General features: G+C 48.7%; 1 protein-coding gene across 1 annotated transcript in view; it reads left to right on the top strand.

Moving 5' to 3' along the window:
- Positions 1-15,592, top strand: part of plxna3 (plexin A3) — an 88,216-nt gene that overhangs the window by 64,069 nt on the left and 8,555 nt on the right. Inside the window, exons 14-30 of the mRNA XM_036143551.1 lie at positions 3,883-3,979; positions 4,175-4,365; positions 4,439-4,587; positions 4,659-4,779; positions 5,058-5,194; positions 6,068-6,238; positions 6,565-6,658; positions 6,745-6,864; positions 7,844-7,963; positions 8,036-8,179; positions 11,751-11,985; positions 12,060-12,202; positions 12,279-12,434; positions 12,557-12,657; positions 12,735-12,801; positions 12,942-13,088; positions 14,320-14,479. Of these exons, the coding sequence (XP_035999444.1) occupies positions 3,883-3,979; positions 4,175-4,365; positions 4,439-4,587; positions 4,659-4,779; positions 5,058-5,194; positions 6,068-6,238; positions 6,565-6,658; positions 6,745-6,864; positions 7,844-7,963; positions 8,036-8,179; positions 11,751-11,985; positions 12,060-12,202; positions 12,279-12,434; positions 12,557-12,657; positions 12,735-12,801; positions 12,942-13,088; positions 14,320-14,479 (2,353 nt within the window). The remainder of the gene's footprint in view (positions 1-3,882; positions 3,980-4,174; positions 4,366-4,438; positions 4,588-4,658; positions 4,780-5,057; positions 5,195-6,067; positions 6,239-6,564; positions 6,659-6,744; positions 6,865-7,843; positions 7,964-8,035; positions 8,180-11,750; positions 11,986-12,059; positions 12,203-12,278; positions 12,435-12,556; positions 12,658-12,734; positions 12,802-12,941; positions 13,089-14,319; positions 14,480-15,592) is intronic.

Below are 15,592 nucleotides of genomic sequence, written 5' to 3'. Positions count from 1 at the left end.
CCTAAAACCCCTGAAAACATCTGCTTAGCGTGTCCTCCCCTCCTCTGAACCGTTCTCCTCTCCGGTTCCCACCCGTCCCTGCAAACAGGATGCTGTTTATTTTTAAAGCTGGTTCTGAAGCGTGCTCTGGTCGGACCCGTCCTTGAGACGATGTCCCCGTCCTTGACCCGGACCGGGTTCCTGGCGCAGACACGTGCACGTCTCCAGGGCGACGCCACAGATTGATTAGCGCGGTCTGCTCGGACGACACTCGCCATTTGTTCAGCAGACGCACACTCGCCAAATGTTGTCCGTCTGCTGGCGCTCATTTCCTGTCCTTCATCTGTCTTCCTGTCGGCGAGGCGGCCGGCTCACGCGCGCGGACGGACGTGCCACTACAACGGCTCATACATGCATACAGATGGTCAGTGTGTCTGTATTTAATTAAATTGCTGCTCCCGGTGGAAATTGGCCATTTAGTGCAAAGGCCCAAAGAATTGCTGTTGCAGAGGCGCTCTGTCGGCCTCGGGACGTTTTCCTGGGCTTTGTGTGACTTCTCCAGCTGAAAGGGTTTCGTCTCTGGATGCTTTGTTTCCAGACGCTCCCTGGACGCATTTACTGAAGGCTGTTGGCCCACAGTTGTGGTCCAGCTTCCATCAACTCTCCCAGCTTTCAGCCAAACGTGGACTCAGCAGACGTCTCTTCTCCATTTCACCACGTTTATGAGGAAACCTGCGCCTCCTGCAGCAGCTTCAGATAGCAGGTCCTCCATCTCCACCTTCACGTCTTCCAGCTCTGTCATGTTTGAACCTCCTGCTGGTTCCTCGCTGCCTTCAGCTGCTTTCCCTTCCCGCATGGTGGAGGAATCAGGACGTTTGGCCCGACGATGTGCAAAATGCTCGCTGGGTTTCTCGTTTCACATCAAGGTTCCCGTCCTTTAGTCCGGCAACATTAAAGCAGTCAGAGCTGCAACAGCAGAGGCCCTCAGACAGGATCCCTGTAGTTGCTGGCAGTGACCGTTGACCCATCAGCAGACATACAGGAAGCAAGCAGGAAGTGGAGGTCAAAAGGCTCCTGGAGACACCGGAGGGCTCTGCTGGTTCTGACATGGCCGTCAATGGCGAGAACCGCTACAGGCTGGAAGGAAGATGTCTAGCAAAAGTATTCACACCCTTTCCCACATGACAACACTCAGTCTAAAAGAGATTTATGTTCTAGACACGGAGTGCATGCAGAGGAACTTTCCTTGCTCCTGCCAGAGACCCTTAATCCCACAGCATGATGCTGCCACCGCCCTGTTTCACCCAGAGGACGGGTTCATAGTCAGTAAGGATGTCACCGTATCTGTTTCAGTTTTAGCAGTTTTCACTTAGCTTGTGAACCTCTGGTTGATCTTTCCTCCACTGAACGTCATCAATCACCTGCACAGGTTTCAGCTCCCAGAACCAGAACACGTGCAAATTCCCACTGTGTGTCCGTCAGTAAACGCGTCGCTGCTGGAGTCAGCGTGCTGCGTTCAGGTGCATCTGGTGAAGCTGTGGGAGCAGCAGAGCCTCGATCAGAGGCATGGAGTCACATGGTGGACCTGGACCGTGTCTGCTCGCCTGACCGGGCCTCACGGTGTAGGTGTGTGTGTGTGTGTGTGTGTGTGTGTGTGTGTGTGTGTGTGTGCGTGTGTGTGCGTGTGTGTGTGTGAGATCATGTTTCTCTGGCGGGCTCAGCTGGCTCCTTTTAATGGAAAACCAGGATATTAGACTCACAGCTCTGCTGATATTTCATGTGTTACAGTTTGGTTCTTATGACTAACACACACACACACACACACACACACACACACACATGGTATTGTATCTCTAAAGGACCCTCAGAGCTCTCTCTGCACCACGCTGTCCCCAGCTGACCCCTGGGTCCTTTAATGACTGACTGTCCCCACTGATTGCTCAGACCGGTCCTCATAAAGAGGGACAGAGATGCAAACAGACATGCATGCCTTTCCTGATCTCTTGATGCAGCTGGGCTGTCGTCTGGCTCGCTCTGACCCATAAACTCAGGTCTCTGTGCTGCAGCGTATAGTGTCAGCAGACTGCGGCTGGTTGTCCTGCTGACGTGAGACGGCCCCTGGATCCTCGGTGAGTCTTTAGGACCCCGCTTGTTTCCTCCTTCCTCATGCATGTGGTTCTTACATTGTTGGGTTATCTGGTGCCGACACCTTCGAGGCGCTGCTTCGTTGTTCTGAAGACGTATTCTTCATCGCCCAGAACCCCACATTGTTCGGATTTTCCTCCATGCTGTGTAGCTCAGATGAGACACGCAGCATGCAGTTTGGGTTATATCGGCCCGTTTAGTGGTTTCTCTCTGTTTCTGCTGGTTACCACGGAGACCTGCGGCCACCATGACAACAGCTTCCAACCATGTGTGCTCATTTTCCCTCTTTTCCTTTAAAGCTTAGAAACAGAAATATTGAGCGCTATATTTACAGGGTGTGATGACTAGGATACCTCCCCTCTCGTCTATCAGAGATATTTGTAAACCGTGGAAGGTCCAGTGAAGCAACAGGTTCTGGTTCTGATGCTGGGCATCTCCTCTGAAGTCTCCATTAAAGGATGCTGAACATTTGCTGTAAAGCTGCGAGGCAGCGGGTTTCTGATCTGGGTTTAGTGACTCGACAGCCTCAGACATTCACTGCATGTTAAATGTCTGCGCCACAGGAACCTGTTCAGGAACCAGCGTAGTTTTCTGGGTCCGTTTCTCTCTGCAGGAACCAGGATCAATCCAGCCCTGAAAGCTTTTAGCGTTAGCTGCCTGTCCTCCTCTGCAGGTCATATCCGCCGTTTAAATTCGTAGATATCAGAGTTTTACAGTTTATATTGAAATGCATCGATGAAATCCAGCATCCTTAGGGGAATATTTCAGGAAAGGAGGCCGGACGGCTGCTCTCAGCGTCTCCATGGAGACAGAGAGACCCCATCAGGACCGTTTAAGCAGGCTTTAACTGCTCAGGTTACACATTTTAATGTTCAGAGAAGCAGTTAAAGCCATCAGTCTCAGGGTTGACCCGGTGAAAAGAGCAGAACCGCTCAGCCTGTTGGTTCCGTTCCTGTTTCAGACACAGGCTGGAATTAAGAAAGACCTCCTCGGAGCTGCAGATCATTTTTACTTCACTTTTAGAGCTTTTCCCAACTTCTTACATCTTCACTGACTTTGTTGGACTTCCCTATAGTTTTTCGTATCGGTCGGTTCTGTCAGACGGATCCGGATCAGCTGGGCTCTGTCATGATCTCTAACCAGACGTCAATGGGCCCTGGTCAGGTTTAAGCACATCCTAGAACCTTCAGAACCACTTGTTAGCAGGTCAAAGGAAACTCTGTCCTTCGTCTCCTCGTCTCGAGAGACGTCTTCAGTCTGAGGACTTACTGATAAACTCACCTGTTAAGCAGCACCTTTGCACGGCGGCTCAATGAGGTGATAGGGACAATCAAAGCTTGTCTTCATCTACACACCAGGACCATCAGCCCACCAACGCACGGCCACCTGAGTCAATAAGTTGTAAGAGGGCACAACCGGACCCGCAGGCCTCCGCCTGTTTAACGACGGGCGGTCTGAACATATTTCTATATTAATGTGTTTTAATCATTCCCACCCCGCCTCCAGTAGACCAGATTCATCAGCATCCATTAAGCCTCATTTACAGGACTTCTGCAAACTAAAGGATGTTGATTCTAAAAGCCCAGATCATTGTGGAGGAGTTTAAACTGTAAATAGATTATTGCTCGGTTAAACCCTTCTGTGCATCTCTCTGGTTTCTCGTTTTAATTGAGATGTTTTCCTGCTGACTGGTTGTTATCAGCAGGAACGTTCATGTCTGAAGGCCTGGTGGTGAAACATCTGTGTGTGTTTCTGCAGTATACGTACGAAGGAGACGAGGCTGGAGATCTCCAGGTGGACTTCTCCATCGTCTGGGATGGAGATTTCCTGATCGACAAACCTGCCTTCATGAAAGGTATTCCTTAACAAAGAGAGCATTCACGTTTTCTACAATTTATCCTCTGTTTTACATTAAAATAAGAATGTAAAAGATAAGATGGAGCTCGATGGATAATTTGTCTGAGAAAATCTGAAGTAGGGTTAAAAATGAAGGTTGTGAGCAGAGCCTGGTTCTGATTGTGTGTGTTTGGGTCGGTGGCGTTCTCCTCAGCGCTGCTGTATAAGTGTGAAGCTCAGCGCTCCAGCTGCGGGCAGTGCCTCAAGGCGCCGTCCGTCTTTGAATGTGGGTGGTGCATGGAGAGCAGGAAGTGCCTCCTGCGGCAGCATTGCCCCTCGGCCGAGCAGAACTGGATGCACCACGGTCGACACAACGTGCGCTGCAGCCACCCGCGCATCACCAAGGTAGATCTGCTGCAGCACCTGGTTTTAATTAGTGTAAATGATCCGGTTATTACCTGACGGCGCTCTGCTGCAGATCGATCCTCTGACCGGACCCCGGGAGGGGGGGACCCGTGTGACCATTGAGGGGGAGAACCTGGGTCTGCAGGTGAAGGAGATCACTCACATCCAGGTGGCCGGGGTTCGCTGTAACCCGGTGCCGTCGCTCTACGTCAGCGCTGAGAGGTCAGTGGAGGCCGTGTGAATGAGAGGCGGCTCTGAGGCGAGTTTCTGACTCTGTCCCGCGTCGTCTGCAGGATCGTGTGCGACATGGCTGAAGCCCTCCTGCCCCACTCGCCCGGCGGACCCGTGGAGCTGTGCATCGGTGTCTGCAGCGCCGAGTACCGGACTCTGTCAACCCAGACGTACTCGTTCGTGGTGAGTGTTCCTCTGGTCTGGTTTGTTCTGCGGCCAGACAACCGTAACCTTTAAAGCCAGACTCAGCACTGGAAGCAGAGGTGCTGCTTCAGCATCAGGACATGTGATTGAGACTGATCGGGTTCTATGCAGTACAACTTTGTAGCACAGCCAGAACTTTTGTGGGCGGTAATTTGTGCAAACTCGTCCAGATTTTAGATAGGAGTTCATTTTATTTGTTCCGTGGTGAAAAGTTGCTGGAAGGAGACCTTTAAGTCCTTCCTCCGGTTCCCCCTCAGAGCCCGAGCTTTACCAGGATTCGCCCACTGAAGGGGCCGGTTTCTGGAGGAACCAGGCTCACCGTGATTGGTCGACACCTGGACTCTGGCAGCGGCGTCACCGTCTACATCCACAAGGAGGAGTGTCTCTTTGTAACGTGAGTCCATCTGAGCAGGTCACTTATTTTTATACTTTACGGAATCTGAAGGATCTACCTGGATCAAGGTAGATCCTTAAAAAAATTCTCACTTAAAGCAGCACTGTATAAATTCATTTGAGATATATTCAGTGATTTTCAGGTGAGCATGCAGCACCTGGTGCGTATAGATGCTCCATGCAGGCCGTGCTTCTCAAAAACTCACCTATGTAACTTGAGAGGGTTGGATCCGGCGCTGAATGGGGTCACATGACCCATTCTGACCCATTCTGACCCATTCTGGGTTACGGCAGACTGAGCTCACGCTGCCATAACAAAGCAAAACAGAAATTACCTGATCGGCCATATTTGTGGTTCTCTGATGGAGGATTTGGTCTAGGGGTGAGTGAGGCCTCGTCTGTGCAGTTCTGCCAGCGGCCACTAGGGGCGCTAGACCTGCAAGTCACAGGTCTAGCGCCCCTAGTGGCTGAACGTTACACGGTGCTGCTTTAAGACAAGAAACGTGTTCACTGAGGCAGAAAATAGCAAGAATATGAAAAGAAAAACAAAAGAACTTCAATTAATGGTGACCCATGAAACCACATGAACATCAACCGTTACGCTGAACTCCTCTGTTGCTCCAGTAAAACTGACTTCAGCCTCCCAAAGGTAACCAGTTCACACAGTTTAAGGTCCGTTTGTCAACTATTATAGCATCAAGGAAAGACGGGAGAGTTTCAAGTGTTTCATGTACTATCAGAGAGGACCAGTAGATAATTGTGTCATCTGCATAAAAATGTATCTCAGCATTTGAGGAAGACTCAGAAGATTAAAGTTACAGAACCCTATATGGAACCCCGAGGAACTAATAATAACGATTTTCTTCTTCTGCAGACGCACCAATCGGGAGATAGTCTGCATAACTCCCGCCTCCTTGTCTAGCACTGGCCCCGCCCCTGTGCGTCTGATGATCGATAGGGCCGAGGTGACCAACTCTGACGTCAGCTACATCTACACCGAGGACCCGACCATCTCCAGCATCGAACCCAACTGGACCATCCTGAAGTGAGTCCTCCAGATCAGCTCAGTAATGGATGATAACACAGATTCCCACTGAATGTTGTTTAAACGCACTTTATGAAAAGATCCATTCAGTTTACAGAAATACACAAACAGATTTAAAGTTAATTACGTTATTTTAGGCCAGACATTATGCTGTGTCTGGCTGCTTTCTGAACAGAATTTCATTATGGTGACATAAAGATTGTTGGTTCTGATAGACACAGAGGCACTGATCCAGGAGTACTTTCTATGTTAAAGAAGAAGTAGCTGCTGTGAAGCTATAAGCTGAAGTAACGAGCCTTATCTGAAGCCAGTCTGTGTTTCTCCAGTGGCAGCACAGTGATAACAGTGACAGGAACCCACCTTCAGACCATCCAGGAGCCCAAAGTCCGAGCCAAATATGCAGGAGTGGAGACTAGTAATGTAAGAACCTTTCATCGCCCACTGTTGCCTGCTTCCTCGTTGTTTCCGTCCCTCCTCTTCCTCACGTCTTTCTCTCTGCCCACCAGTACTGCACCGTGCTCAACGACAGCACCATGACCTGTTTGGCCCCCGGTCTGATCTACAACAAACCCAACCCGCCAGAGGGGGCGCTGCGGCCCGATGAGTTCGGCTTCATCTTTGACCAGGTGAGGCTCGGTCAGCGAGGGATGCTGAGGAGGTTCTGCATCAGCAGACTGCTTAGACACGGCCAGCATCTGCAGAGCAATTAGAAATATACCGGAGTGTAGCGAGAAGCTAATATTCACGTTTGGTTCCTGATGAACAGGAACCCTCCACCTGCAGAGTAGAGACACTGCAGGTAGTTCCTTTGCTTTCCTTTATTGGTGTGAAGCTGCAGGTTTGGACCTTGTTGAAGTTTGGGTCTGAAATCATTCCTTTAATCTAATGATCAGGCCGATGGCCATCAGAGAGCACTGCAGGTGGGTCATTATCTCCTGGTAGTTGCAAAGGGCTCCTCCGGATCATCGGTTCGGATCAAAACAGCCTCAGGTGAAGGAAACAACGTGGATCATCAGGAACGTCAAGATGAGCGGCTCCACTGCAGAGAAGAACGTTCAGAGAAGTCCGAGAAGCTCCAGGAAATCTTCTAAGGCTCTCCAAGGTTTTCTCCACACTGGCAGCATGGCGGCGCATCAGCAAAAAGGTTTCTTTTGAAAACCAAGGACAGATTAAAAGTCCAAGCCAGCTGAAGACTGGGGCTGTGATCTTCTTACTGAATGTCTGGACATCTAAGAGTGTGGTGCCCAGGATCGTGGTCCGCTGCTGCTCCTCCAGGCATGAGTTGTGGGATCGTCCTCCAAGGCCAAACATCTAAGAAGAGTTTGGTTTCCAGTGTGATGGAGCACTGAGGGTTAATGTGAGAAGATCTTCACCTCTCTGGAAACCTGAGAGCAGCTGAGATCAACTCTGGTGCTCAGGTCTCGTTTCAGAGATGCTCCAGAAGTCAAGAAGCAGACCAAACAAATCCAGACCCTGTTGCAGATTTACAGACTTTAAGCGTATTGTATGCATTATTTATGTTCTCTTTAAAAAGCTGAATCTGTAAAATATAATGTTGGCTTGTCTGTAAATTCAACCTGTTTGTTATTTTCTCCACCTGTGCAGGTGTCCTCTCTACTCGTCCTAAACTCCACCCCTTTCACCCACTACCCAAACCCCACATTCGATCTGCTGGGAACCTCTGGGATCCTGGAGGTGAAACCGGGCTCCCCCATCATCCTGAAGGTGAGAGGTCACAGGAAGTGATGCGGCGGGCTTTCACCTGAGCCGGCCTAACGGGCTCGTTGTGCGTTTCAGGGTAAAAACCTGATCCCGGCGGCGCCCGGCAGCAGCCGGCTGAACTACACGGTCCTCATCGGGGAGTCTCCCTGCCTGCTGACCATCTCTGAGAACCAGCTGCTCTGTGATTCTCCTGATCTTACCGGAGAGCAGCGAGTTGTGGTGAGCAGGATGATAAATAATCATAATCTGGAAGAACCAGCATGAACCAGTATGTAAATACTCATTGATCCAGTAGGGAGATGACTCTAAAGTCTGGGAGGAAGGATCTGTGATGACGCTGCTTTATGCACCCTGGATTCAGACGTCTGTCTCTGAAGCAGCTCTGCATCTTTAGAAATGCAACCAATGATCTGATCACAGTAACTCTAACTATTCCTATCGTCCCGTCCGTCCATCCTCCGCTTATCTGAGATCGGGTCCAGGAGGGAACCCCAGACCTCCCTCTCCTCACTGACTTCCTCCCAGCCGTTCTCAGACCGGACATTTAGTCCCTCCAGCGAGTTCTGGGCCTTCCTGAGGTCCCCCCCCCCCCCCCTCAAAGGGAGGCACCCAGGGGCCAGACCGGTCAGACATCACTATTACATGTCAGTCAGGAGGCTTAGGTCTTATGTGACAATCTGAACCCAATGTTCTCCTCGTCTTTGTGGCTCCTCACCAGGTCCCCGGTGCAGCTCAGCCGGGTCAGAACCAGCCTCCCAGATCCAATTCCTGATTAAGCCCTGAAAACCGTCCAGGGATTTATTTCCCAAACCTGCGGTGGCGTTAGAATTATTGCCAATTATATTTCCAGACTTCAGATAAATTCATTGTCCACGCTTCTGCTTGAGTCCTGCACAAAGTCCTGCTGGCATCTCCTGGTTTTGCTGGATGATGGTTCCGTCGGGCTTGTCGGATCTCCAGTCTTTGATTTTTTCCAAAACTTTTTTCTGTAGCAGGGGCGACATTAAATTCAGCAATGCTGATTGTAATATTTATTAATTTCACCTAGCAAACGTACGTGATTGACTATTTCGCTGCACTTCTGGGGCGCTGTCAGTAGAAACAATGCAGTCTGATGTGGAAATTCACTGTTAAATGAGAGTAAGTTAATGGAAATATTGTTTAAAAAATTCAGATTGCATGTAGACACACACTATTAAGACTGAGATTGATGGAATAAGGCCTGCTGCGCCCTAGCGCCCCCTATGGGCCAGCTGCCACCGGCAGCTCCTGGGCGGGTTTACAGCGGCAGGAACGTCAGGATTCAGTGTGCAGAGCATAAAGCAGGAGGAGGAAGCGGTAAAGGTGAAAGTCATTAAGTTTAGCCACAGGGAGTCAAGGGTAATTGCTCTGATATCACACATTGCACACAAACACACACAGATTTATGTTTGCATCGCCTCAGAGGACGTAATGAAGCCGCTTCTCCACGACCGGCTTCAGTCAGTGAGCACAACAACGTTCAAACAACCAGAAGAAAGCTAGATAATCATAATGATTTTAAAATAACGTCTAAAGGCTGTTTTGAGGAGCTGCAGAGCCATCGGTGGAATAAAGAGAGGCGGCTTTATTTCTGCTGAGTCAGCGCAGAGAGACATGCGTTTAATATGAAATCACTGACAGCCATTCATCCATTATTAACATGATTGATTATTAAACATCAGAGGCTCATCATTAATTCATCGCTTTGTTCAAACGACTTTCAGCTGCTGATAAATCGATATTTACACGCTGCAAAGAAGGAAGGCTTTAATGAAACATTAATGGTCCAAAGAACTGAGATATTATTAAACTCACCTGAACGTCAGCAGGAGCTGGAAAACACCTTCATGCTTTCATTAAGGGCATTTATTACAGAATTCAATATCAAGAATAATATAGCTTTCTTGTCTTTCTATGGCATTGTTATTCATTGGTAAAATGTATTTCTGCATTTCAGTTATAAAAATGTTTTACAGTGATGCTTTGTAGCTAACAAATAGCATTTCTAATTAACAAATATCTCTATTTTTTAAGAATCGTAATAATATATACATTTAATACATAGATTTAAGATTTAAATACAGTAAAATATATGTATTATTATTACTGATTTCTTTGTGTTGACATGATTGTTTTATTTTTTTTGTGGGCAAATTGATATTAAAAAAACATTTTTATCTAAAAACTAAGTATTTTTAAAATATCTATAAAAAATTTCTAATTTCAATTCAGTTTATTTCTAGAGCTCCAATTTGCAACACATTGTCTCACCGTTTATTATAAATCAGACTCCATCAGATCCTCCAGGTTGGTGAGAAAGTTTCCTCTCTAAGGAAACCCAGCAGGTTGCATCAAGTCTCTCCAAGCAGCATTCACTCCTCCTGAAAGAGCGTAGAGCCACAGTGGACAGTCGTCTGCATTGTTGATGGCTTTGCAGCAATCCCTCATACTGAGCATGCATGAAGCGACAGTGGAGAGGAAAACTCCCCTTTAACAGGGAGGAGAACCTCCAGCAGAACCAGAACCAGGCTCAGTGTGAACGCTCATCTGCCTCCACCCACTGGGGCTTAGAGAAGACAGAGCAGAGACACAGAAAGCACAGAAGCTCACATTGACCCAGGAGTACTTTCTATGTTAGATGGTAATAGTGGATGATCTGCCTCCCCTGATGATGTCACAGCTAACAGAACGCCAGACCAGGTGTACCTTCTATGAAGAGAAAAATGACAGAGAACAAAAAGTTAAAAGCTGAAATAACAACAAACAATGCAGATTGGAGAGCAGTAGGAGAACTCAGCAGAGTGAGAGAAATAGACCCTGATGTCCTCCAGCAGCCTAAGCCTATAGCAGCATAACTATAGAGATAGCTCAGGGTAACATGAGCCACTCTGACTAGAAGCTTTGTCACAAAGGAAAGTTTTAAGATTAGTCTTAAAAGTAGACGGGGTGTCTGCCTCACGGACCAAAACTGGGAGTTGGTTCCACAGGAGAGGAGCCTGATAGCTAAGGGATCTGCCTCCCATTCTACTTTTAGAGACTCTAGGAACCACCAGCAGACCTGCAGTCTGAGAGCGAAGTGCTCTGTTAGGAACATACGGGGTAATCAGAGCTCTGATATATGATGGAGCTTGATTATTAAGGGCTTTATACGTTAGAAGAAGAATTTTAAATTCTATTCTTGATTTAACAGGAAGCCAATGAAGGGAAGCTAAAATTGGAGAAATATGATCCCTCTGGTTGATTTTCATCAGAACTCTTGCTGCAGCATTTTGGATCAGCTGAAGGCTTTGAACTGCATTTTGTGGAATTCCTGATAGTAAAGAATTACAATAGTCCAGCCTTGAAGTAACAAATGCATGGACTAGTTTTTCAGCATCACTCCTGGACAGAATGTTTCTAATTTTGGCGATATTCCGGAGGTGAAAAAAGGAAACTCTGGAAACCTGTTTAATATGGGATTTAAATGACATGTCTTGGTCAAAAATAACACCAAGATTTTTTACTTTATTACCAGAGGCCAAGTTAATGCCATCCAGATTAAGTGATTGATTAACAAGTTTATTTTTTGAGGACTCTGGCCCAAAGATTATAACTTCTGTCTTGTCAGAATTTAAATGCAGGAAATTTAAAGTCATCCAGCTTTTGATGTCATCAAGACATGACTGCAGTCGAAGTAACTGATTGGATTCATCAGGATTTATGGATAAATATAGCTGAGTATCATCAGCATAACAGTGGAAATTAACCTGTCTGATAATTGTACCAATAGATCCAGGTGGGTGGTCTGGAGTACTATCCAGGTATTCTCCATATTTACTCCGACAACACCCTGACGCTGCCCGCCATCATCGGCATCGGAGCGGGCGGAGGCGTCCTGCTTATCGCCATCATCGCCGTGCTGATCGCCTATAAGAGGAAAACTCGAGATGCTGACAGGACGCTGAAACGGCTGCAGCTGCAGATGGACAACTTGGAAAGCCGGGTGGCGCTGGAGTGCAAAGAAGGTGCGTCCTTCTTTCCTTCCTTGTCTCCTTGGTGAGTCAGTGATGAATCTAACGGCCGTCTCTCCATCCGACAGCTTTCGCAGAACTGCAGACAGACATCCAAGAGCTGACCAATGACATGGACGGAGTGAAGATCCCCTTCCTGGAGTATCGCACCTACACCATGAGGGTGATGTTTCCTGGTATAGAGGAGCACCCCGTCCTCAAAGAGCTTGATGTGCGTATGACTGAAACCCATCCCAGCCTGTCACTGATCAGCACTTCAGTCACTCACAGCTGCGTTGTTCCTGCAGTCTCCTGCTAACGTGGAGAAAGCTCTGCGTCTCTTCAGCCAGCTGCTCAACAACAAGATGTTCCTGCTCACCTTCATCCACACCCTGGAGGCTCAGAGGTCCTTCTCCATGAGGGACCGAGGGAACGTAGCCTCGCTGCTGATGGCCGCTCTGCAGGTATCAGGCTGAAGCCTCAGACCCGGACCAGAACTCACGCAGCTTCTGTGGTTGTTATAGGTCAGGAAAAGGCGTGACCTTCCAGAAGCTCAGCAGGAATCATGGTGTCTGTGTCTCCTCAGGGTCGGATGGAGTACGCCACGGTGGTGCTGAAGCAACTGCTGGCCGATCTGATCGAGAAGAACCTGGAGAACAGAAACCATCCCAAGCTGCTGCTCAGGAGGTCCACTATATTCTGACCGATCCAGGCCCGGATCACTGAGTAGATCCCCGTCTGACCTTTGACCTTTCTCTCCTCAGAACGGAGTCAGTTGCTGAGAAGATGCTGACCAACTGGTTCACCTTCCTGCTGCATCGATTCCTTAAGGTACTCCATCCCCTCCTCGCCCTTTATCCTGAATCAGCTGACGTCTGAAGCTCCGCCCCTGGAGTCCAGCCGACCAATCAGATTATAGGAGAAGTGCATTTATTTAAAGCTGACCTGCTAACGCCCCCCCTCTCCTCCAGGAGTGTGCCGGTGAGCCTCTCTTCATGCTGTACTGCGCCATAAAGCAGCAGATGGAGAAAGGTCCGATTGACGCCATCACAGGAGAGGCTCGCTACTCCCTGAGCGAAGACAAGCTCATCCGGCAGCAGATCGACTACAAGCAGCTGGTAAAGCTTCTCCCTCATGAGCAGCGTGTCCATCCGCCGGCTCGCCACTGACAAATAGTTCCCTGCAGCTAAGCTAGGCTAACTGGACCGGAACCAGCCATAAATCGACTTCATGAAAGTGGGTAGATATGGAGTGAGCCGGCCCAATCGGACCTTCAACGGCTGATCTGTACGTCCCTCTTCTCACCCGGATTATTTAGACTGAAATAAACTAAAGGTTGTGGATCCTTTTAACTCCTTCCTCAGGGTTCTGTTGCACCGGTCCCAAGGGTTCTGCAGCTGGTCTTCATCTCCCCAACATCCAGTTTCAGAACCTAATTAGATTAGATTTAACTTTATTGTCATTACACAGGTACAAGGCAACGAAATGCAGTTTAGGTCTAACTGCAATAGCAGGAGGATATTACTGTGAATAGAGTTTTACAGATATGTACAGTAGCATAAATACAGATGATTATTATAACAGAGTTTAGATGTACTATGAATATATGTACAGGTGGCTATTACTATAGGCAGAATTGTGTTTCTGTGAAAATTAGGACATTTCAGTTCAAAAGTCTCTTGCTGCATGTAATGTTGAGTTGTTCAGCAGCGACCGTACATTGGCAAGGAGAATGCTGGGTAAAGAGAGCCAGTTTGGTGTTAGCTTTAGCCTAGCTCTTAGTCCTCCGCGTTTCCCCCGCTTTGTTTACAATCTCTGCGCCACCTAGGGGCACTTCCACCCGGCCGAGCTGAGTGCGAAGCCTCGGGTGTTCTGCCGATCTCAGGAAGGAGTCGAAGGTTGTCCATAAAACTGTCAGAAGTTCGTAATCCAATATCCAAAAGCTCACATCGGGTGTACGATGTAAGCACACAACTGTTCTGCACATTTAGACCCGAAATGAGCAGGAAAAACACCACGAAACTGCAGAATCTGGAGAGACCGTGAGCCTCGCGATGTACTCGCGCCGCCATCTTGGTCTTGGTGGAGTCTGGCTCATCACTGAGCCTTAAGGGATCTTCCACGGCCCGCTCAACCAGAACCGTAGAAACCTGTCGCTTTCTGTGGTGCTGCTCCCAGATCTGGACCAGGACTGGGTCAGACATTAGGCTCTAGTCTCACCGGGTTTCTTAAACCATTCAAAGATTTCTGGATATAAGGAGAGTAATTCAGAACCAGAACCATAGATTCACTGCAGATGGTTCTGGAGCACAAAGCTTTCCCTCTGTGACGTTGCCGTCTCTCCTTCAGACGCTGATGTGCATCCCTCCGGAGGGCGAAGCCGGAACCGAGGTGCCGGTGAAGGTTCTGAACTGTGACACGGTGACCCAGGTCAAAGACAAGCTGCTGGACGCCGTCTACAAAGGAATCCCGTTCTCTCAGAGACCGCAGGCTGACGACATGGACCTTGGTATGTGCTCCTGACCACGTGACTTCCTGACCACATGACCTCCTGACCACGTGACTTCCTGGTCACATGACTTCCTGACCAACTGACTTCCTGACCACATGACCTCCTGATCACGTGACTTCCTGATCACATGACCACCTGACCACGTGACTTCCTGATCACATGACCTCCTGACCACATGACTTCCTGGTCACATGACCTCCTGATCACATGACTTCCTGATCACGTGACTTCCTGACCACATGACTTCCTGGTCACATGACTTCCTGACCACATGATCTCCTGATCACATGACTTCCTGACCACGTAACTTCCTGACCACGTGACTTCCTGGTCACATGATATCCTGGTCACATGATATCCTGGTCACGTGACCTCCTGATCACGGGACTTCCTGGTCACATGACTTCCTGGTCACATGACTTCCTGGTCACGTGACCTGATCACGGGACTTCCTGGTCACATGACTTCCTGGTCACATGACCTCCTGACCACGTGACTTCCTGATCACGTGACTTCCTGACCACATGATCTCCTGATCACATGACTTCCTGACCATGTAACTTCCTGACCACGTGACTTCCTGGTCACATGACTTCCTGACCACATGATCTCCTGATCACATGACTTCCTGACCACGTAACTTCCTGACCACGTGACTTCCTGGTCACATGATATCCTGGTCACATGATATCCTGGTCACGTGACCTCCTGATCACGGGACTTCCTGGTCACATGACTTCCTGGTCACATGACTTCCTGGTCACATGACTTCCTGACCACGTGACCTCCTGACCATATGATCTCCTGATCACATGACTTCCTGACCACGTAACTTCCTGACCACGTGACTTCCTGGTCACATGATATCCTGGTCACATGACTTCCTGGTCACATGACCTCCTGGTCACGACTTCCTGATCACATGACTTCCTGACCACATGACCTCCTGGTCACGTGACCTCCTGACCACATAACATGCTGGTCACATGACCTCCTGACCACGTGACTTCCTGGTCACATGACTTCATGACCACGTGACTTCCTGATCACGTGACCTCCTGACCTCATGACTTCCTGATCACATGACCTCCTGATCACATGACCTCCTGA

The sequence above is a fragment of the Fundulus heteroclitus genome, chromosome 1 (genome assembly GCF_011125445.2).
Source record: "Fundulus heteroclitus isolate FHET01 chromosome 1, MU-UCD_Fhet_4.1, whole genome shotgun sequence".
In the NCBI taxonomy this organism is placed as follows: Eukaryota; Metazoa; Chordata; class Actinopteri; order Cyprinodontiformes; family Fundulidae; genus Fundulus; species Fundulus heteroclitus.
Note: the sequence above shows the minus strand (reverse complement) of the source record. Positions and strands in the feature narration are given on the sequence as shown.